This window comes from Panicum virgatum, chromosome 1N (assembly GCF_016808335.1).
Source record: "Panicum virgatum strain AP13 chromosome 1N, P.virgatum_v5, whole genome shotgun sequence".
Classification (NCBI taxonomy): domain Eukaryota; kingdom Viridiplantae; phylum Streptophyta; class Magnoliopsida; order Poales; family Poaceae; genus Panicum; species Panicum virgatum.
Window position 1 is genome coordinate 61,373,092 of NC_053145.1, and position 22,371 is coordinate 61,395,462.

General features: G+C 44.5%; 2 protein-coding genes across 3 annotated transcripts; both read left to right on the top strand.

Annotated features, from left to right (window-relative positions):
- Nucleotides 1-8,664: 8,664 nt before the first annotated feature.
- On the top strand, nt 8,665-19,057 carry LOC120657254. Of its 2 annotated transcripts, XM_039935540.1 has the most exons (24): nt 8,665-9,362; nt 9,468-9,592; nt 9,665-9,759; nt 9,833-10,063; nt 10,494-10,581; nt 10,862-10,913; nt 11,635-11,700; nt 12,359-12,519; nt 12,612-12,682; nt 12,871-13,062; nt 13,149-13,190; nt 14,047-14,154; nt 14,360-14,449; nt 14,573-14,648; nt 15,182-15,278; nt 15,391-15,460; nt 15,572-15,748; nt 17,176-17,298; nt 17,755-17,838; nt 17,970-18,154; nt 18,242-18,380; nt 18,490-18,549; nt 18,632-18,703; nt 18,793-19,057. In XM_039935540.1, exons 1-24 carry the CDS (start codon nt 8,911-8,913, stop codon nt 18,904-18,906), a joined length of 2,970 nt encoding a protein of 989 aa, XP_039791474.1. In that variant the 5' UTR covers nt 8,665-8,910; the 3' UTR covers nt 18,907-19,057. The 2 variants fall into 2 exon arrangements, with proteins under 2 accessions (XP_039791474.1, XP_039791475.1); XM_039935541.1 differs by lacking the exon at nt 13,149-13,190.
- Nucleotides 19,058-20,721: 1,664 nt separating this feature from the next.
- On the top strand, nt 20,722-22,115 carry LOC120653743 (atherin-like). Its single transcript, XM_039931420.1, has 2 exons — nt 20,722-20,771; nt 21,335-22,115. The coding sequence occupies exons 1-2, from the start codon at nt 20,722-20,724 to the stop codon at nt 22,113-22,115; spliced, it is 831 nt and encodes a 276-aa protein (XP_039787354.1).
- The last annotated feature ends 256 nt before the right edge of the window (nt 22,116-22,371 follow it).

A 22,371-nucleotide genomic window follows, 5' to 3' on the forward strand; every position in this document is an offset into this window, starting at 1 on the left:
ACGCTAGGAGGCCAGGGGAGGGCGGCGCGGAGGCGAGGAGTTGGTGGAGGAGCGAGGTGGCGAGGTCGGGGCGGCGGAGGCGGATCAGGCGGGAGGTGGCCAGGGAGAAGAGCTTGCGCAAGGTGTGGAGGCGCGGGAAGTCGTGGTTGGAGAGCGCTCAGGCGATAAGGTAGTGGATGCGTGCCGGCAACGATGGCGCTCGGCGGCGTTGGTGGCGCGGGCGCACGACAGCGCTTGGTGGCACGAGAACTAGGGCCGCGGGCGCGAGAGAGCTCGGATGGCTAGCGCCGCGCACTAGGCAAAGACGACGAGAGGAGCCTTGCGGATAGTGAATCGGGATGGAAGACGAGGTGGATAGCGTTTTCTATTGGAAGTGATTTTTTTGCTATTTTTTTAAACTAACTTGCCCAATATATATATATTTTTAGGGTACTTGCCCAATATATAAGAGCTGTTGTAGATGCTCTTAGAGGGAGATGCTCTTAGTATTCAAATCAGCCCATCTTGTGAGAAATCGCAATGAGTTTTTCTTTTCCTCTCGCTTTTCTAGCCATGACATTCACTCTGTTCGCTGGGCTGGAGCTGGAGCTGGTGACTGGAGTGGTGTGAGAGAAAAATACTGTTGGCTGGCTGGAGCTGGAGCTGGTGGCTGGAGTGGTGTGAGAGGAAAATACTGTTGGGCTGGAGCTGGCTGCCGAACGGAGTGATTGATAGGCCAACCTTGGTGTAGCGAGATGACAAGCCGATGAGAGGATGGGCTGGGGCAAATTCACTATTTTTTTCTTGGAAAAAGTCCATTTTACAACCTTCAACTATTGCGGTCGTCCGCTTTTCAACCTTGATTTACAAAACCAGGAATCTTACAACCCCGAAGTATCAAAACCGTTTGCATGTCGTCCTTCGCTGGTTTGCGGGGCTGTTTTCGCCGACGTGGCGCCAAGTCACTTGCCCTCATGGCTCGCTGACTGGGATCGCTCGCCGTGTTAAAATCCAGGGCGTTGACTGGGCATGAAACCCTAGCCCATTTGATTCCCCTCCTCTCCACTGTTGCTGCGTCCTTGCGTCGGCGGCGGCGGCGCGGCGGCGGTTCCATCGGAGGGAAGCCACAGGAGCTTGGAGGCGAGCCCACGAACGACGACTCCAGCTTCCCAAGCGCCGCCACTTTTCCCCCTCGCCGCGCGCAGCTCCTCAAGCGCCGCCGTCGCCATTGATGGCGAGTTCGTTTAGCTCGAGCTCATCTCAAGCCTCTTGGTCTGGTGAGCGCGACGCACGGAAGTCCCTGATTCCCTACAGGGTCGGTCCCCTCGCCGTGGCAGGATGGAGGATGTGAGTTCGTGCAGTGGTATGAAGGTCCGCATAATGCGTTCGTGCAAGGGCTGCTAGTGGATCTGCGCGATGCGGTGTGGAATCTGAAGCGGGAGAGGGCTGACTTGGAACATGCCCTTGGTGATACAGTGATGCAGCTGAATGAACAGAAAAAGGAGGCTACAACTTTGAAGAAGGAATTAGCCGTGCACCTTTGCAACAATGCCAGGCTGAAGAAGCTAGAGAGGGAGAGGCTTGTGTTGTTTCTGTTGTGTGTGTGGCACTAGCCATTGTATTGCTTGCCACACGCATTGCGTAGAAAACCATGGAGATGTATTGTATATCTTTCAGCTATCTTATGTTAATGGGGAATGCAACGAATCATCAGGTTTTATCCTGGTCATAAACATGAAGGTTTTAAGTCTCAAACATATGGGAAATTCAGTACAAATTGAAGTCTTGCTAACACAGGAAATACTGACATTACATAGTCTTATGATCTAACAACAACTAGAGGATACAAATATTATACTGCAACACTACATCACAGGTTTGCACTCTCCCAGGGTGGAAGCATAAGCATAGGCCCTGAACTTGGATTGCTTCGTGGTGGCTTCTTGATCTGTTGCGGTGCCATAGCATAAACTTGTGCACTTGCTGTCCCAGATGACATATTGATCTTGACACTCGAACTTGCATGTGGTCTTGCTGATAGATGGATAGTAGCTGAGCCACCAGTAGTAGTTGCCACCTTTGCTCTTGTAGTAGTTGTGGTCACACTCTGTCATATAACATAGGATAAATAATAGGCCAACAACAATGGTCAGATTCAGAAATGAAATGGACAAAAGTTACCTTAGATGTGGAATCTCGACCCCCAGCAGGTGCCTTCCTTTCCCTTGAGGTTGAACAGCTTTCTTTAGTGTTGGACATCATGGCAATTGCATTGTGAGCTCCTGATTGTTGGCCACCAGAGTTAGCAAATGAACTAGCTGCACTTCTCTCACATGATGATTTGTTGTGGCCTACTTGTTTGCATTTGGAGCATCTAATCTTTGTCCCAACTTTTGACATCTTTGTACCCTTTTTTGGCTCAGTTTGGTCCTTTTTTCTCTCTTTCTTAGGCCTACCTGGCATCCTAACATATCCAGCAGGGGCCCATTTCTCAACTGCATATAGAATTCCCTACATGAATGCAAACAAGTTTAGGATTAATATTGTATTTGACATATTGCTGATGCTCACCAAGTTAGAGGGGCTATCTTTTGTTGATCCGAAATGAAGACGCAGTCAGAACCATCACCAATAGATAGGTCCTTAAATAACAGAGCACAAAACCATTCCCATGAATCTTTTGTTTCCTTTTCAACCACAGCCCATGCAATAGGATACATTTGGTTGTTGGCATCTCTTCCTATAGCACAAAGTAGTTCACCATTAGTTGCACCCTTAAAGAAACAGCCATCAAGTCCAACCACTCTCCTGCAACCAGCTAAGAAACCTTTCTTCAAAGCATCTAGGCAAATGTACATCCTTTGGAAAGTTGGTGGTTCCACATCTGGCTCTTTGACAATTACAATAGTGCTACCAGGATTACTTCGAAGTAGTTCCAACTGGTAGTCATACAATCTCTGGTACTGTCCTTTAGTAGAATCATAGACCTTCTGCATCACCATACCCTTTGCTCTCTTCAACTTCGAAATGTTCACATATGCAAACATCTCCTCTTGAACAGTCTGTTTCATGCTGACATAACTCCATGTTGGATTTGCCATGATGAACTTCTCATATCTCTCTGCTATCCTTCTAGCAGTGACCAACCTATTATCTCTTCTAGGAGGACATGTATGGTAATCATTGAGGGTGACTATCTGCCAACTAGGAGTCCTGTTGTTTCTTGACAGCAGACACACCCAAGGGCAATGCTGCCACTCACACTTTGCTCTGACTCTATCTGCCTCATCCTTAATAAATTTTATCAACTTTCTATCCGCTAGGCCATATTTGATAATTGCTTTCTTGAATTGCTTCTTGCTTCTAAACATCATTCCCAATGAAAACACTAGAGTACCTTTACTTTTCTTAAATCTTGGCAGCCCATCAATTCTTCTTACTAATTCTCCTTCACTAACCAACTCATCTTCTGTTGCTTCATTATCACTGCTTGCTACATATGGAGTACCATAACCTTCTTCCCCCTCATTGCATTCAAAACCAGTGGGCAAAGCAATTGAGCCTTCTAGCACTACATCATTGTAAGGATCACCGGGGTGTCCGACCCTAGAGGGGGAGGGGGTGAATAGGGTCGCTAATCGCTTTTTAACCTATGGCTCAAACTACTTGCATAAGATAAACCTAACACGTCCTACGCATGCTAGTTATGACTAAGGTTTATCTATGCTACTCTCTACTTACCCCTAAAAAGACTTGCAACCTAGCTAATCCTAATCAAACTAACTAGGAAAGTAAAGGTATGCAAGGTAGAGTAAGTGCGGAAACATAATGCGGTAAGTAAAGAGGTAAGTGCAAGAGGGATGCAAACTCCCGAGTAGACACGATCATGTAACGTGGTTCGGCATAAACGCCTACGTCCACGGGACACCGAGGCTCTTCCGATCACCGTCTTGCACTACGCCACCAATGGCGATGCCGGCAAGCAAAGGCAAATGCCCACAAGACATCGAGTCTCGTGCACCGCCACCGTCTCTCTCGGTCACCCGGCCGAAATCCACTGCGGAGCTTCTCCACCAAGGAGGGGGCCTCCTCTTCCCCCGCACAAAGTGTCGTTGCCACTCCACACCAAGTCGGAGGGTCACACGACGAATCACAAGGATTGCTTGCCGCAGCAAGACTTCTCTCAAGGGAGCTCTCGCAAGAACTAATCCCTATTACAAGCACTAAGCACTCTCACAAGTGTGCTTAAGCCTATATGATGTACAATGAAGCTCTATGGTGGTTGGAGATGATCTTTAGCTCTTGTATACTTCCTTGAACTCCAGCACCTTCAAATGACCCGGCCTTGGGGGTATATATAGGCAGCCCAAGCAAATGTAGCCGTTGGAGAAAAGCTGCCAGAAAACTGCGTAACGCCGGTTAAACCGATGTACCCCAAAAGCCATCATCGGCTTAACCGGTGTATGTAAACTGCTACTTGAAAAACTAGCCGTTAGCAATTAACCGGTGTATCGCCGGTTTAACCGATGCAATCAACCGGTGTATGTAAAATTAGCGTCGGTTTAACCGGTGATTGTAACTTCTTCACGTTCCTCCAAAAACCACCTCTCTGGACAACTGAACCGATGCAATTGACCGATGTATCGTCGGTTCAACCGGTGTATGTATTTTCATCGGTCTTCGTTTGGCAATGCACCGACGTATGCATTTCCTTCAACGTCGGTTAATCCGGTGAGTGTATCTTCAGTTTCCAGCTTTTGGACAATTACACCGGTGTGTGTCTTTTCCTTAACATCGGTTCAACCGGTGTATTGAATTTCTTCACAGTCACTAATCGGGTAGCGGAACCCCCGTAGGGGTGGCCCTTCGGGCCTAGCTATGCCTATCTTCTCTTTGTCATCACTTGAACCTAAAAGCCTGAGAATGATCATCTTAACACTCACATTAGTCCAAGTGTTGTGTTGTCTATATCAATCACCAAAACATTATATTAAAATATGGCATGAGAGGCCATTTTCGCTACAATCATCTAGTGATGCACAATCTCCTTTCCTCCACTTCTTCTTAAACGCCCTAAACTGCTTAAAGATTTTTGCTGCTTCTTCGTCATCTTCAGATGAAGAAGAGTCGCCAGGCATATAGTCACTGTCTGCACTAGACCCTTCTTCCACATCAACTCTCTTCCTTCTTCTAGATTTGTTGACACCAGCTTGCTGCACTCCTTTAACTAGAATTTCCTTTCCCTTCTTGCCGGGGCTTGTGGATCCACCTTCTTCTAAATATTCATCCTCAAGCTCATCCTCCAATTCATCCTCATAGTCACTGTCATCACCCATGGGAACGTGACCTTCATCTGTATCCTCTTCCAGATGGTGTTCCTCAACATAAATGTCTGCCACCCCTCCGTCAACAGTAGCATCAGACATCATCAAGCAGGAATTGTCATCCACTAGAACACGAAGTCCACTGTCAAGTTCTTTACCTGGGAACAACCAATGCAACAATGTGCCTTCTAATACAGTGCAATGGTCTCGCAGATGTCCAATGACCTCCGACAATGACACATTATCTCTCTATATATGACATTGCCTCCTCTCCATCACAGTATTGCACATCCTTCCCATCATTTTTGAACTTTCCATTGAAATGGAATCTGACATTGAGCGTCCCAAGAACATCCATATCTCTATCTGCAGCCAGTAATTACATAGCATAAATCAGACAGCCCATGCAATATGAATTAAGCACTGGATCTATAAACAAGTCCATGGAATCTTCTATGCACATAATCCCAAGGATTAAACAAAAGCTTCTTCCATAAACAATTCCCCTAAACCTATCTGATGCTTAAAAAACACTACAACCACTACACACAGCGTCCATGCCATCGAATATTAAACTCGTAGATTTGGGGATTTGCCTCACTAACCTCACGTGATGCCCTCAGATCTGCTGCGTCACTTCCGTCCTTGAGCACGGAGGAGGAGGTGACTCTGATGGGCAGCGATGGGGCTGGAGTGGTCGTTCGTGGGCTCGCCTCCAAGCTCTTGTGGCTTCCCTCTGATGGAGCCGCCGCCGCGCCGCCACCGCCGACGCAAGGATGCAGCAATGGTGGAGAGGAGGGGAATCGAATGGGCTAGGGTTTCATGCCCAGTCAACGCCCTGGATTTTAACACGGCGAGCGATCCCAGTCAGCGAGCCACGAGGGCGGGCGACTTGGCGCCACATTGGCGAAAACATGAAAGTGCATCTAGGCCCCTAGTGTGTTTTGGTGGATTGATTGACAACACAATTAAAGGACTAACCATCTTGTTGAGTATATGAGCAGAAATTGATTATCATATTTGTTATATATGCGATGAAATGTATCAATGTTCAAGACAAAACTCATATGACAAGATGAATGTCACAACATGATCTAGTATGAGAATGATAACAAGCAATGAGTATTGTGTGAATTGGGATATGTGTTATTAGTGAAGCATTCACTCCCATATCTAAATGAAGCTTGTTGAAGTATGTGGTATTCAAAATGACAAGTCAAGGTTTTGAGAATGAGACAAGATTGTATGCTTATGCATAGTCTCATATATTGGAAAAATTGTCATAAGAATTGCAAGTGATATTTGATGATCAAGCAAGTATGAAAGAAATGGTTTTCATTATAATGTAAAAATCAATATGAGTTCAAGAGGGCTCTTGAGAATAAATGGATGGGATCAAAAGACGAGTTTCTAGAGGCTATGTAAGCAAAGGCTTGGCATGAGCAAGAAAACCGATAATGATCAAGTCCAAGAATTCTAAGAGACAAAGAGAATTTCACATTGAGAAGCATTATTCATTACAAGAAGAAAAATAGCTTGAGGATCAAAATAGATTTCATTGTAAGTTAAATGTGATACAAGCCTATATGAAGCTATATGTGATGCAAGGATGAAGAGTTGGAATTCGGGAATGGGTTTCTAGGTACTAAGCTTGGAGAAGGGCAATTGTGGTTGTGCCGAGGAACCAATGCTAGGGTGACGAAACGTTCTTTGGGTTCAACTTGAAGAATCTTGGTCATGTGTGGTGTTCATGTTGGCAAGTATCAATCTTTCTAGAATCTTATTGTGAAGACGGTGACTTGAACTAGAAGTGGATTTCATTCAAGGATAAAGGTTCAAGGTCACTAGCTCAAGGAAGATGTGCTCAAAGTAAAGAAGCCAAGTTGGATGCACACCTCAGATTGTGATTGATCAACACATGACATAGGATGAAAAAGAGAAGCTCAAGAAGTTGAAATATAATTTATCTTTGATCTTGAGTTTAGGTATATCGTACTATCAAGAGGGATGCATCACAATGGTCTTTGGTTTAGTCTCAGTGCTCAAGTAACCCATGTGAGTTGAGAGAGACACAAAAGCCTCACATGCACATCTTAACATTGCTGCCAGGGCAAATTCGGAATCCGGAAGTTCCGAATTTGGCACACGTGGCACTAACGGCTAGTTGGTTTGAAAACCAGGAGGTTCCGGGTTATAGAATTCGGAAGTTCCGGGTTCTAACTGTCACATAACGGCTAATTTTGTTGGGACCGGCTATTTATACCCCTTAGCCCCCCTCCTTGGTGGGCTGCTATTCCAGGCTTTATTCTGTTCATTGATGGTCGTCCCAAGAAGCTTGGTAGCCATAGTTAAGCTCTCCCCAACCTCTCTTTGTGAGATTGTGTGATTAGTGTATATCCTTGAGTTGGGTTGAGAGAGTGAATGCTTGAGAGCACTAGAGAGCACAGCAAACCTTGAGCACTTGAGATTAGCCGTGATTTGTGTGATTCGCATTTGTTACTCTTGGAGGTGAAACCTCCTAGACGGCTAGGCGTCGCCGGTTAGCTCCCAAGGATTGTGGTGAGCAGCGGCAAGTTTGTTGCAGCATCGATCTTGTGCCACGAGGGCGCATGGTAATATAGTGGAAGAAAGAAATAGCTTGACCTTGGGGTCGATATAAGCTTCCTCAACGGAGACTAGGATTCACACGTGGGGTGCACGGGGTGAATCTGAACTTCGGTAAAACAAATCCTTGTGTTCATTGCATTTACATTTGTTTTACGGATTTGAGGAGCTCTCCATTAGACACTTGTGTCTTGGAGATATTGTTGTTTCCTTTGTGCAGGATCTGCGTGAACCTACTCAAGGAACTTCTCTGAGCAGACTCTACGATTGGGGTTTGAATTTACATTCTTTATTAGCACTATTTTTATTGTGTTGACTCTGTTCTGAATGAAATCGGAAGTTCCGGATAGTAAAACCCGGAAGTTCCGAGTTCACATACTGTCTAGCCCAAATACGGAAGTTCCGAATTTGAAACCCGGAAGTTCCGGGTTTAGCAGACAGTCAATTTTATCCGCTGCGTTTGAGTGAAAATTTGTAGGTGCGCCTATTCACCCTCTCTAGGCGACATCAAGGTCCTCTCAAAACAGCCCCGCAAACCAGCGAAGGACGACATGCAAACGGTTTTGATACTTCGGGTTGTAAGATTCCTGGTTTTGTAAATCGAGGTTGAAAAGCGGACGACCGCAATAGTTGAAGGTTGCAAAATGAACTTTTTCCTTCCTTCTTTAGCAACGTGGACATAATTTTCCATCTATCTGGGCCAAAGGTCCACTCATTTTCCGATGGTGTCCAACTAGGGCCCAACCCATAGTAGGTGCGGCAAGCCGTGAGAAGCGGATTAGCCGAAAAGCCTGGAGCGAGCGGAGCGGTGGTGCCGTGGCATCTCCGTCTCCCTCCTCTCCGTCGCCCGCAGTCGTGCGCCACCGTCTCCGCCGCGCCACCCGCAACCCTGCTCCGGTTTCGTTCCAATCCTCCCACACTACCTACCATCTCCTAGCTCCCATCCACATGCTCAAGCCAGCGATCTAGGCCGCCGTCATTTGGTGTCCCGGAGCCGCCCGAGATGTACCACGCGATGCGGCTGCGCTGCCTCCTCATGCACCCGCCGCTGTGGAGCAATTCCAGCTCCCTCGGCATCTCCGCCAGTGGCATCAGCGGAGGTTGCTTCGTCAGGAGGTTCAGCGCGGTCGGGGCGCCGCGGCCGCACGGCCCGTCCCGGCGGCTGTGCCGGTTCTACAGCTCCAAGGGCGGCGTCGGCAGCGCGGAGGCCCATGGGGCCTCGACGGCCTCGTCGGCGGCGGGGAGCAGCGGCAGGTGCATCGAGCAGGAGCACGCGCGGCTCGGGGAGAGGGACCAGCAGGAGTGGCTGAGCGGCGAGAGGTTCCTCACCGGCTGCAAGCGGCGGGAGTCGCCGTTCCTTACCAGGCGGGAGAGGTTCCGCAGCGAGTTCCTGCGCCGCGTCGTGCCGTGGGAAAAAGGGACACTCTCGTGGCAGAATTTCCCGTACTACGTCAAGTGAGGCGCGCGCACCATCTGTTCGACATTTTGTTTGAACGAAGCTAACATTAGTCAGATGACAACTAACTAGTGGATGTTTGTTTGTTCCTTTTTTATCGCAAGTGAGAATGCGAGGCAGCTGCTGAGTGAGTGTGTGGCATCCCACCTACGGCACAAGGGTGTCACGTCAGAGTATGGCTCACGGCTGGAATCCTCAGGAGGGAGGATATTGCTCCAGAGCTCGCCAGGTATTAAGCAGCAAGGAGGAAGATACTTAGTGTTGCTGTAAATGCTTGGGTTGTGAGATTTGTTTAATGCAGGAACTGAGCTTTACAGGGAGCGATTTGTTAGAGCTCTTGCACATGAGTTGCGAGTGCCGCTACTGGTTCTGGACAGCAGCGTTCTTGCACCATATGTAAGATACTGCATGTTTACAAAGTATAATGCATGTTGCAACTTGCAAACCTTACATCTCAAGTGACTCGCAGGATTATGGGGAAGATTACTCAGAAAGCGAGGTGGAGGATGAGCATGCTGAGTCCGAGGATGAAGGCTCGGAATCTGAAATGGAGGATGAAGGTGACGAAGATTGGACAAGCAACAATGAAAAATCTGGTGAAAGTGATGATGAGAATGCTCTCAAATCTGTGGAAGACCTGAAGAAGTCTGTGGATGACCTCAAAAAGTTGGTCCCCTGTACTATCGAGGAATTTGCCAAGGTGATCTATTCTTATATCTGTCCAATTGTATAAAATGTTACTTTTCATGTTTCTCAAACATATGTTTGGTTTTGTGTCCTGAAAAGCTTTCCTGTTTATTGTACATAAAAAAGGGGATTTTGTGCCCCTTTGATATCTTTGTACAAAGAAGGGGATTTCATAACATTAAACATCTCATGGAAAGTGAGTTTTAAATGAAGGAAAATTACAACTGATAAAAATAAACTGCTATACTACATGATGTTTGAGAGAACTTTTGTGAGTGTTGTGTCATGATTTTTTTAAGCAGGCTTAGTTTTTTTTGTTTTGCTCTCTCCTTACTAGAGAGAAGGTAAGGGCAGCCAACATTTTCTTCTATATACGCTTGTTAATGATATTCATTATGTAAATTTTGTGCTTATAATTCTCTTATCCCCCCTTGTTATTCTAGAGAATTGTTGGTTCCGAAGAAAGTACAGCATCAGACTCTTCTGAAACTCCTGAGTCACCAGAAGAAGAGAAAAGACCTTTCCAAAGGGGTAATTTCCCATGATCCTTTCTTTTTTCCCCTTTGGACTTGACTAAAATTTGTCCTGACCACATTGCATTGAAAAATAAGCTGCTACTGGTTGAACTTAACCCATGACTGCTGGAGCATATTTGAGCCTTCACCACTCTTTGCTGGCTCCACTTTGCACATAGCTGCATGTAGTTAAATCTGCTCCATCTAAAAATTCTTTGGAATCGTACATATAACTTTGGGTCTTTGGATTTTGGAGTTTCAATCTTCTTTTTTTTTTTGGTAATACTGTTTTGCAGGAGATAGAGTCAAGTTTGTTGGGGATCCTGCAGTTTCTGGAGCAGATCAGAGGTTATTGTTGGATGTTGATTCTCTGCCTTCTAATTTTTCTGCATCATGATAAACTTCTGAGTTGGATTTTAGTGTGCACTTGTAACCGAGCAATGCACGTTTAGATGATAATGATTAGGTGCTACATTTATTGTAGTATAGTAGAGCTATCAATTGATAGTGCTATTTTCATTCAAAAAAAAAGGCTGCCCTGAAGGTGAATAGGGGAAGCATTAGCAGCATTAATGTTATTTATTGTTGAAGGAAGGTGTGACACAAAAAAAAAAACAGGAACCCTCCAATGCAGTTGAATAGATGGATAAGATTTTCCTTTTTTAGATTAAGGTTGGTGGATGTAAAGAACAAAGCAACTTATGAGTTTCATATCAGTGTAGATGTTGATCTTAGTTAACTTACCTGGTTCTTAGCTTGGCGCCATGACTTGGGTTTTTACTCATTTATCTTTGTTCTGTTAGTCAAATATTAAACAATGGCGGTTGATTTGGGTTTGGTCTTATGGGTGTGGTTAGTTTGTCTTTTGTATGAGCAAGTGAGCATGCATGCATGTGCTGCCATTGTTGCATAATGATATATTTTCTCCACCATATTTGTGAAACTAGGAAACACACCTCTGTTCTGGTTTCATGAATGCTTTATATCACTATAAACTAACTGTACTTCATGCTAAAGTTCAATTTCTTCTCATACTAAAACTAACATGTACCATGCATGCCATACGCAGGATCATTTTGGGGAAAATCCCTACTCAAGATGGCTCAAGAAATGCCTATACTTTTATTAGTGGCAGGTAGGTGGATATAGCATTCTTACATGCAACAGGATAAAATGGTTTTGAACCATACCTAATTACAGTTCTAGCCTCCCTTTTGTGTGGTATTTGTCCATGTCAACGTTAAAACGTAATTGTGATCTTCTCTGTATCCATAGAACTGTCAATGTTACGAAGAAAACTTGGTTATGTTTGTAGCTGAAACATGCATTGTTAGTAAAACAAGAGAAAATATTATGGGACTGGATAATACCCAACAGTTTTATTTGGATCATGCTGACTGAATAATGCCAACAGTTTTATTTGGAACATGCTGAATATCTCATGAATTTACCTTCCAATTTGATAAGTATGATAGTCTAGGAATGGAGTCTCTCTCTGTCTCTCATAGGCAAATAGTTTAGGTAACTTTGCATTCTGAATTTGAATATTTTATGATTTTGAAAATCTGCCCTGGTGAAATGTGCTGGCAAATACCTGATTGTGGTTGGTTAGACAATTAATTCTCTATCTATAGTTATGGTCCTTTTTTGTGAGCAAAACTCTTTGCTGTTGTCATTTCTACTGTGGTTGCTTAAACTTGCACAAACAGACCCACATTTGCGCTTGTCACTATGTCTAAATAATTATCCCTGTAGATTATGAAGAGGAACATTTCTAATGCTATTAGTGGCAGGACTTTATCAAATGGACAGCGTGGAGAGGTATATGAGATCAACGGGGATCAGGTTGCTGTCATATTTGATCCTCCTACACCTACAGAGAAATCACACGATCATGATGAAGACATAACTAGCAAGGAGGAAAATGCAAAACCAACTATTTACTGGGTCGATGGTATGCCTCAATTCTGTATCACTGCAGCCAAATGTTTGTTTTAATCTGACATTTCCAGCATCTTGATTCTATTTGATTTCCTTGTTCCTTAGCTCAGGATATTGCGCATGATCATGATACTGAATCAAACGATTGGCATATCGCTCTAGAAGCACTTTGTGAGGTGATTCACCAAAATATATCTTGACATGCATGTTTCACATAAGTTTTGAAACATGGCGCTTCTCATATGTATATGAGAAACAGTCACTACTACTTGTTTCAGTTCTCCAATATTGCCATTGTGTTGTCAGCCTCATTCAATACATTTCTCTCTATATGGACTTGCTGAATGAACTTTTTTCTGGGTAGGTTCTGCCATCTCTAGAGCCAATAATTGTCTACTTTCCAGACAGTTCCCAGTGGCTATCTAGTGCGGTTTCAAAATCAGAACGCAGAGAGTTTCTGCAAAGAGTTGAGGAAATGTTTGACCGACTTACCGGACCAGTTGTATTGATATGTGGACAGAACATAAGGGCAGCAGCACCCAAGGATAAGGAACATGTAAGATTTAACAACTCTTGCTTCTGCTTAGTTTCAACTTACGTAAGCAATTTTTAAGTTCTTACGCATGTTATGGACATGTACAGCCGACACTGATGTTCCACAATCTCTCTCGTCTATCGTCACTGGTAATTGTTTTATATTGTTCAAAATGTTTATTGTCTGTTTGTTGCAACCATGATTTATTTTTTTTCCTTCTTCATCTGTGATGCAAATCTATATGTTATCTCTTCAGTACCTCCCTACTCACACTTTTTTTATGCTGATTATTTCTATTCTTTTGGTAACTAATTCGCGAGCTTTGCATGGTTAAATTTTTGCTCCCATTTTGCATTACAAGTGGTCCATAAAACACCAATATTCAGTTCCATTTTATCAGTTATCATCATTTCATTTGCAAATGATGACTAATGATATATGTTTTGCATTCCGTGGGTAGAGTATTAGAAAACGTGGATCATTACTCGGACATGGTTCATGCCCGGATGTAAGGGATATTTGGTTTGGTGACAAATCTGCCAACCCAAAGCTTACCAGAGTTTGTCAGTGGCAATTTTTTTCATCAATTTGGCAACCAGTGGATTGCCAAACTTTGGCAAGGAAATGAAATAGAGTTTTCAATGGTGAAAAAAATCTTACCAAAGTTTGATAGCAAACGAAATGCTTGCCAAGATTGTCCAGCCTCATGAAATTTTAGTAACACAAGCATTGGGAACCTTTTTCATAGAACCAAACAGCCCTTAAGCCCGCTTGATTTAGCCTCAATGAACTCGTAATACCCAAATGAAAACTACTTATTAGTTCCTCATTAAATGTAGTTTGCATAAATTGTGAATGCTGTATATTTAGCCTTGTTTTGCTTTTCTTTTGTACTATTTGAGAGATCCACTTTCTTTTCAATATTGTATATTGAAGCTTTAAGTTTCTCTTTTGAATTCTCATATTACACAACCAGTATGACTCATTTGAAATGTTTCTATGCAGCCATCACCCCTGAAGCGGCTGGTAGGGGGCCTCAAGGGACAAAAATATTCAAGGTCCAGTGACATATCAAAGCTCTTCACCAATAGTCTCACTGTTCCTCTTCCAGAGGTTAGCATCTCTCGCCAATCCAATTTCCAAAGGAGCACTACCAAAACAAACTATTAATGTCACTTCAGCATATGATGATGATGATGCGATAATGCTGCCTTTTGTTAATAATTGCAGTGCTAGCCCACATTTCAATACAAGTGTCCTGTAGCTTGAGGCGGGCACAGGGTCCCTTACTTTTGTTTCTTATTTATTTTACATACAGGAAGATGAACAACTACGAGTTTTTAATAACCAGATTGAAGAGGATAGGAAAATTATCATTTCAAGGCATAACCTTGTTAAATTACACAAGGTTTGGATTCAGATCTTGCGCTTCCCAGTTCCCATCCATCTCCTGCATCTTTATGCAAGTTGCCACTTCTCTAATAGTCTAATGTGGTTCTGACTTCCTGCAAACCGTAATTGATTCATGCAGGTGCTTGAAGAGCATGACCTTTCTTGCGTGGAGCTTTTGCATGTGAAGTCTGATGGTGTTGTTTTAACAAAACAAAGTATGTATACTCAAAATTTTCAGTCCACACTTGTTCTGGAACTTCATACATATGATATCGGTTGATAATTTTGTTACTACTGCAAGTAATTTTTTTGGAGGGAAAAATAATTTGTGTGAAAAAATAAGAATTTTTTACTAACTATTTTGAATATCCTTATTTTGTTTTCGGGTTCAGTGCTTCTATGCCTGTTCATGTAAAGTTGTGAACAACTACTGTTACTAACTTGCAGTGCCACTAACCCTCATCAACCGTAACCAACTGTACCTGCATTCTGGTTTCACCTAGGTGGCAATGGCAGGTTTGCGGTTGGTTTCCTGTTCTAGAAAGGCTGGTCGGGATATCGTAAAAGCTATAGTTGGTTGGGTGCAGATGGGAAAATATTAAAAATATTCATTCCTAATTTTCTGCTGCAAAAGTGCATATGTTGAAAGAATGAAGTAGGATTAAGGATTACTTTTGACAGGTTTCCATTACCAGTGTGGAGTACGTGACGTGGGATGAGTACTCAATGAGTTTTGTGTTCATTACAGAAGCGGACAAGGTCGTTGGATGGGCTAGAAGTCACTATCTATCATCAACAATTCTTCCTTCTATCAAGGGTGACAGGTTAATCATTCCCCGCGAGAGGTACATCTGCTTCGCATTGAATAATTCTTTTAGGGAAACATTAAATATTGGTTTGGTTGGTCATTTTACTTCGGTTAGTCCCTTATTACTATTGCTTTACATTTATGTGTAGTCTGGATATAGCAATCGAGAGACTAAAGGAACAGGGTATTACAACTAAGAAATCCTCTCAAAATCTGAAGGTATTCATTCATTTATCTTTCCCATAATGTTAGCTACTCTTCAACCTCTATCGTTTATCTTAGCTACTTGTCCTACATGCCTATCCAAACTCACAAGTTTCCTTACTTCAGGTTTTGGCTAAAGATGAATATGAACGCAATTTCATTTCCGCCGTTGTACCTCCGAATGAAATTGGAGTGAAATTTGATGATATTGGCGCACTTGAGGATGTCAAGAGGACATTGGATGAGCTTGTTACTCTTCCTATGAGGAGACCTGAGCTTTTTTCGCATGGAAATTTGTTGAGGGTATGACTTGCTTTTCTGCTAGATATCATTTTTGCTTCACCTTTTCTCCTAGAAATATCATGGAACCCTTAGTATGCATGCTTATTGTAGATAAAAAGATAAGGCTTTATATTAAGACGAACTTAGGTTAGGTGGGAAGGGATTGATTCTTGCAGTCCTTTTTTTTGCCTTTGATATATCTTTTTTCTTGAATAAGCAGTGTATCATTTCATCAGCTATCAAGTTTGCCTTGATATTTTGAAAGGAATACTTCTAAGATGCTGTTGCTTTAGTATTCTTTTTCAAGCTTCAAGAAACATGTTTCATAGCTGAGGCTATGCTATGGTGTTAGGGGTCATGATGTAATTGAGTTTGTTCTGTGTATGTGGTTGCCATAGTAGAGAAAAATGCAATAACAAAAATTGCCTGCTTCTTGTCATAATGGTCCTATTCCCGTTAACACAGCACTTTTGCAGCATCTTTTTGCACTAATACCAATATTGCTAATAAGTGTAACTGTGTAAGCATAGTTTGTGGATACATGCAATATGTTCCAATAGCCTATAGCTAGTTGCATGTGATCCACTATTGGACATTGGACTATCTGTTGAAAATTAATTATTGAACCCTTCTTTTGGCAGTAGGTGTTAGAGTATATTAGGCAACTCCGGATATGGTTAGTTTAGGCAACTCCCGGGATAACCTTCCTTATCTCTAGGAGAGGCTACTTGCCCTCCAAGCCATGTACCCAATCTTACAGTAGGATGTTATCTTTTTTTTTTCTTTTACATGGGGAGAGACTCCTGGCTGGGTATTTTTAATTGTAAGACAGTACCGAACCCTGGCTGGAGAGGAAACTTCTTGAAACCAGTTTCTTAGGGAGGTACCCACAAATTGGTGAGCCATGGTGTCTGTCCTCTCATCTGGAGCTGGAGGCACTAACCATCCAATTTACTGCTCGATTTAAATTTGTTATTAATTTATAATATGTGACTGCATATTAATTTACCTAATTGTATTTAACACTAGTTTTATTGCAGTTGCTTTTCAATGTGAAACTGAGATTGAAGCATGAAAATTTCATTTTCATGTGGAAATAAATTTTAGCGTCCAAGTCAGCCAGATGAACCAAACACAGAGAGTCTTCAATTCAACTATTTTTTTATTCTTAGATAAACTGTTTCATATATTCTAGAATGTGGAAACTCTACAATTGAAATACACTCTTGTTGCATGTAAACAAAATGTGGAGATTTTGCGACTAAAATCATCACTTTCATGGTTCTTTTGACAGTTTGTTGCTTGAGCTCCATTCTCTAAATGTTGAGTTCTGGATGTTCTATCAATTGGTCTACTTGTCATATTTGTCTAATTAGAAATTCCGCACATTCAAATTTGTCTTATTGCTTTACTGAATTTCTAACAAGGAGTTTTGTGGACCTTCTCAGCCCTGTAAAGGTGTTTTGCTCTTTGGGCCTCCTGGAACAGGAAAAACACTCTTGGCAAAAGCACTTGCAACAGAAGCTGGAGCAAATTTTATCAGCATAACTGGTTCTACACTAACATCAAAGGTAATTTGATTTGACCTTTGTCCTTTCATGGATTTTTTCCAAATATTTTTTGTTGCAAAGCAAGATTCTTACTACTTGTCATCCGAAGTATTTTTTAACATAAATGTTGGTTTTCTCAAAGTTGAATTCCATACGTTTATGACATCTAATTGAACAAAGAAAACACCATTTTTTGTCAATTTCATACAATTGTGACATGTCTAACTCAAGAAGCCAAGGCCATCTGTGGTCAATCGCGCATCAAGATATTCTAGCAACAATAATTTTTTATACTGTTGTACTGCAACCAAAGAACTTGCATGATCTTAATCAAGATGATCATTTACAAGCGCTATCCCAACCAAAGAACTTGCATGATCCTAACCAAGATGATCATTTACATGCACTATCGCATGCACATATGCTAGCTCATTTTGCAACCAAGTACTCCCTTAAAATTATTTTTTTCTTAAACAGTGGTTTGGAGACGCTGAGAAGCTTACGAAGGCCCTTTTTTCCTTTGCGAGTCGACTAGCCCCCGTTATCATATTTGTGGATGAGGTATGTTTACTAAAATGAAAGAAGTGCTTATGTACTCTAGAACCTTGTTCTCATTACTTGGGCTGAAATTTGGACAAGGTTCAACATACGATGGTTTTGCATGACCTCCTGGTGTAACACGGTTGTTACAGGTTGACAGCTTACTTGGTGCAAGAGGAGGTGCATTTGAGCACGAAGCAACAAGAAGGATGCGAAATGAATTTATGGCAGCTTGGGATGGTCTCAGGTCCAAAGAAAACCAACGGATCCTTATTCTTGGTGCAACAAATCGTCCGTTTGATCTGGACGATGCTGTGATACGGCGTTTACCTAGACGGTAACACCTCAATCCCTGTTGCTGCTTCTGACACAAATTTAAGCTATGCTCGTCTAGCAAGATATTTATCAGTTCGGTGGTCTACAGGATATATGTTGATCTTCCAGATGCACAGAACCGAATGAAGATTCTCAAGATTTTACTTGCTAAAGAAAAGTTAGAATCTGATTTTAAGTTTGATGAGCTTGCAAATGCCACAGAAGGTTATTCAGGGAGTGACCTAAAGGTACCAAACTTGAGAAATCATTATATTTTCGTTTCCTATAGTACAGAAGGATGAAATTGTTTGTTCTTTTTTCGAGTCTTGTGCAACCATTCACTCTTCATGTCCGCAGAACCTATGTGTAGCTGCTGCGTATCGGCCAGTTCATGAACTTCTAGAAGAAGAAAAGAAGGTGCTTATACTCTTCTGAACTGTTAGACATGCAAAACTTTCTTTGATCTTTTGGTTCCTGATATGATTCCCGTCTTTTCTAGGGAGGTGCGAGTAACGAAAGCAGTTATTTGAGACCACTTAAATTGGATGATTTTATACAAGCGAAAGCTAAGGTATCTCTAACCCAGCCCTGATCATTTTATTTTAACTTATTATTTATTTACTTTTATTTTATTTAACTCTGGTTATTTTCCTAACTCAGGTTAGTCCGTCAGTTTCTTATGACGCAACAAGTATGAATGAATTGAGGAAATGGAATGAACAGTACGGGGAAGGTGGCAGCAGGACGAAATCGCCCTTTGGGTTTGGCAACTGACATTGCAGTAGGGATTTTCCAACCCTGTATCATTTGTAACATCTATAGATGCCTGGTTTAGCATAGGAAATCAGTCTATTTTGTTTTCACCTAAAGCCGTGTATACAAATAACAATATCTAATAAAATGCCAATTTTCCCTGCTATCTATATACCGGAGGTGTACAATCAGAATAAACCATCTTAGAAAATGATGCAATGAGCTACAAGCTTCGTTGGATGAACACTAGGCCTAGCAAGATCTAAGTGACTCCTGAATTTTTTGGGCTCTATATTCTAATTTTAATCCTCCCTTACCAGTATGGAAACTTCAGTGCATATGCTTCTTCAATGTTAGCCATTCGATGGCTCGAACCAAATTGAAAGACAACTTCTCAATTTTCTTTTGAAACCGAATTTGAACTATTTCGGCCACACGAGTTTGTATTGTTGTTTGCCGTAGTATTTCAGAAGTGCAGGTTAGGAGGGCAAACAACTGACATTGAACTGAACTGTCATCTGAGTCGTCCGTGATGGAGATTGAGAACACGATCAATCAAACATTTATTTTTCAGATTACGTACGTCCACGCAAAGCGAGTAGTTGGAACAAATGAACGTGGATTCCGCGAATCGCATCGTCTCAGTCCACAGCACCACACGAGTCCCATTCTCCAAATCCTTGGCCACAGCATTTGGCGCGCACCACCATTGATGGGGGTCGCATCGGGCAGCTGGTGAAACTATTTCTGTTCGTGCAGATTCACAGAGTCATGCTTCAGGGGCAGGGGCACAGGGCCTAGGTTTCTATTTCATCCTTTTTTTTTTCGCGTCCGGGGCAATCAGCCAATCATGCAAGCATTGGGCAGACCATGGTACCACTTGCTATACTAGGGTCGATATACGCACTGCTGCAAGTCGCAGAACTGGATGTGACAAAGTTACTTTGGTCATTGATTTGTGGGTATCAAACAACTGTTCACGATAAAATTCAACTAATTCTATATACATTTTTTTAGTAAATGACTTGGATCCGTCGACTTCTCTATTAGTAGTAGCAGACGATCGTGACCGAGTGGGCTGACCATGTGGACACATGCTCACACATGTTCATACCGCTCAACACATGCTCACACATGTCGCAAATAATTATGTTTAAGATTTCTACTGAATGAACATGAACGAAAGGAGTCGATGTAAAAGGGGTAAAGTATCATTGTGCCGCTGCCGTGAGAACAGCTGGAGACCCAAACAGCCAGACTATACGGTCTGTCCGGTTGCCAACTGACGTCTTCGTCGTTCCATTTTGTGGAGTGACAGCAACTGGCTACCGTAACTTTACATGGAAAGATCAGTGGCGGAGCTGGGAATCAACTCAAGGATGGGCCGGTTTCTACAACACTTACACATATGACAACTGTTAAACGGCGGACGGGTGGAGGCCAACAACGTGCACACGTTATACGTAGGAAGTGGCAGTCATTCAGTCAACATGTGTAGAACCGCATTGACAAAAATGGAGAGAGAGATATATAGCAGACTGCATCTGTGAGTTCGAATGTTGACGCAGAAAAGCAAGGAATGCAGTAGTAGAAATGTTTTTTAAATAAAGGAAAACATTCCAGCCTCTCACGGCAGTAGAAATGTAAATTGAGTAGATTGTTGCTGCTTATTGTGCCCATACAATGAGACTTACGTAGTCATGTGTGGGCTTGCAGAAGTTAAACAGGCATGGCCTAACTAGCTAACTGTTACGACTCTGTATTCTTGCAACTCAGATCTCAGTAATCCTATATATATGCCTAGAAATTTGTATGGACCAAGGAGGGGCATGGCCCATGTTGGCCAACACATGGCTCCGCCAGTGGGAAATAGGCCTGGGCATTCGGTTAGTACCGAACCGATCGGTTCGGTTCCTCGGTTCTCACAGAAGTTCGGTTCCCAAAAAACAGGAACCGATCGGTACTTTATATAGTTAAGAACCGAGCAAATTCGGTTCTCGGTTCTTCGGTTCGGTTCTCGGTTCTAACCGAGGAACCGAAATCTCAGAAGACGGTTGGGGACGAGCGCCGGCCGGAGCTGGGAAAGGCACTCCGCCACGCCGGACAGGGTAGCCGGGCAGGGGCTGGCCTGCGGCAGAGGTGGCCGGGGCCGAGGCAGGGGTGCCCGGACACCAACCGGTAGCCGGCAGCCGTGACGCGCTCGCAGAGTCGCAGGAGGGCGGGCGTCGGACGCGGGCGAGGCGCCGCCGCGCCGGGGGCAGCTTGGCGGCTGGCGGCCGGACGCGGAAGTCGAGCCTGGGCGCGGGCGGAGGCGGCTTGGGCAGGGACTGACGGCCTGGCGACGGCCTTGCCGGCGGGGGTTGGGGGCAGGGGCGGCGATGCAGCTTGCCGGCAGCCCGCGGCCGGCGCGGTCTCGACCCTGGACCTGAAGCCTGGAGGCCTCGAGCAGGGGCGCTCGTCGCTTGGTCGGGTGGGAAAGAATCAGGGGGACCGTGCTCTCGGAGACGCCGAGCGCCAAGCCGAGGCCTGAGCCCAAGCCCGTCGCCAATGCCGTCCCCGACGCGGAGGAGCGAGGAGCGGAGAAGGCGAAGAAGCAGGAGTACAGCACCGACGCCGCGGTGAGCGACCTCGGCAGCTGCGTGTCGCTCTCGCTCGCCACCGACGAGCTGTCAGAGGCGGCTTCGGAGTCGTCGGCCACGACCAGCTCGGTGGCCGGGCCGGAGCGGTCGCCCGGGAGGAAGCCGTCGGCCAGGAGGCGCCCGGTCTCCGCCGATCTGGGGCCCGCGCGTCGGGACCGCGCCGCGGCAGCCTCCTACGGCGTCCGCTCACGCAGCGCGCGGGCCTCGCCGTCCCCGCCTCCGCCGCGGCACGTGCCCCGGGACCGCTCCGTGCGGCGGTCGCCGTCGCCCGCGGCGAAGCGGCCGTCGACGGAGCACCGTCGCGCCGCCAGCCCAGCCGCGCCCGCGCAGCGGAAGCCGCCTGTCCCGGCAAGGCCGTCCGGCCGCGTGTCGCCGCGGCGCGCCCAGGAGCCGCCGCCTCCTCCCGCCTCGCCACCGCCGCCCTCGCAGCCGGAAGACGACGACGTCACCGTGTCAAGTGATGAGCACAGTGCCCCGGAGTGGGGGAGGCCGGGAGGGCGGAGGGGATCTGAGGATGAGGATGGGGTTGTAGGGTTTGTATTGGGCCGACTTGGGCCTTTCCCAGCTGGGCTAATTTGGGATTTGGCATAGGGGTTCGGTTCTTCGGGTAACCGAAGTCAAGAACCGAAGTTACCGAGGAATTTCGGTTCCTCAGAACGTGGAACCGAAGTAGAACCGAAATTTCTCGGTTCCGGTTTTTTCGGTTCCGGTACTCGGTTCTTTCGGTTCGGTACTCGGTTCTCGGTTATATTTGCCCAGCCCGAGTGGGAAAGATCAAAGATAAGGAGATTCAACAATAGTCCGAGAGCACGCGCTATGCTCGTAATAATCGCTCGAAACCAAAGTC

Coding starts and splice junctions, on each gene's coding strand:
- LOC120657254 (XM_039935540.1), top strand. CDS start 8,911: ATGTACCACGCGATGCGGCTGCGCTGCCTCCTCATGCACCCGCCGCTG. Junction 10,064..10,493: donor CTATCGAGGAATTTGCCAAG/GTGATCTATTCT, acceptor TTGTTATTCTAG/AGAATTGTTGGTTCCGAAGA. Junction 14,450..14,572: donor ACCTTGTTAAATTACACAAG/GTTTGGATTCAG, acceptor TGATTCATGCAG/GTGCTTGAAGAGCATGACCT.
- LOC120653743 (XM_039931420.1), top strand. CDS start 20,722: ATGTTGGCCAACACATGGCTCCGCCAGTGGGAAATAGGCCTGGGCATT. Junction 20,772..21,334: donor GAAATAGGCCTGGGCATTCG/GTTAGTACCGAA, acceptor GGCCTCGAGCAG/GGGCGCTCGTCGCTTGGTCG.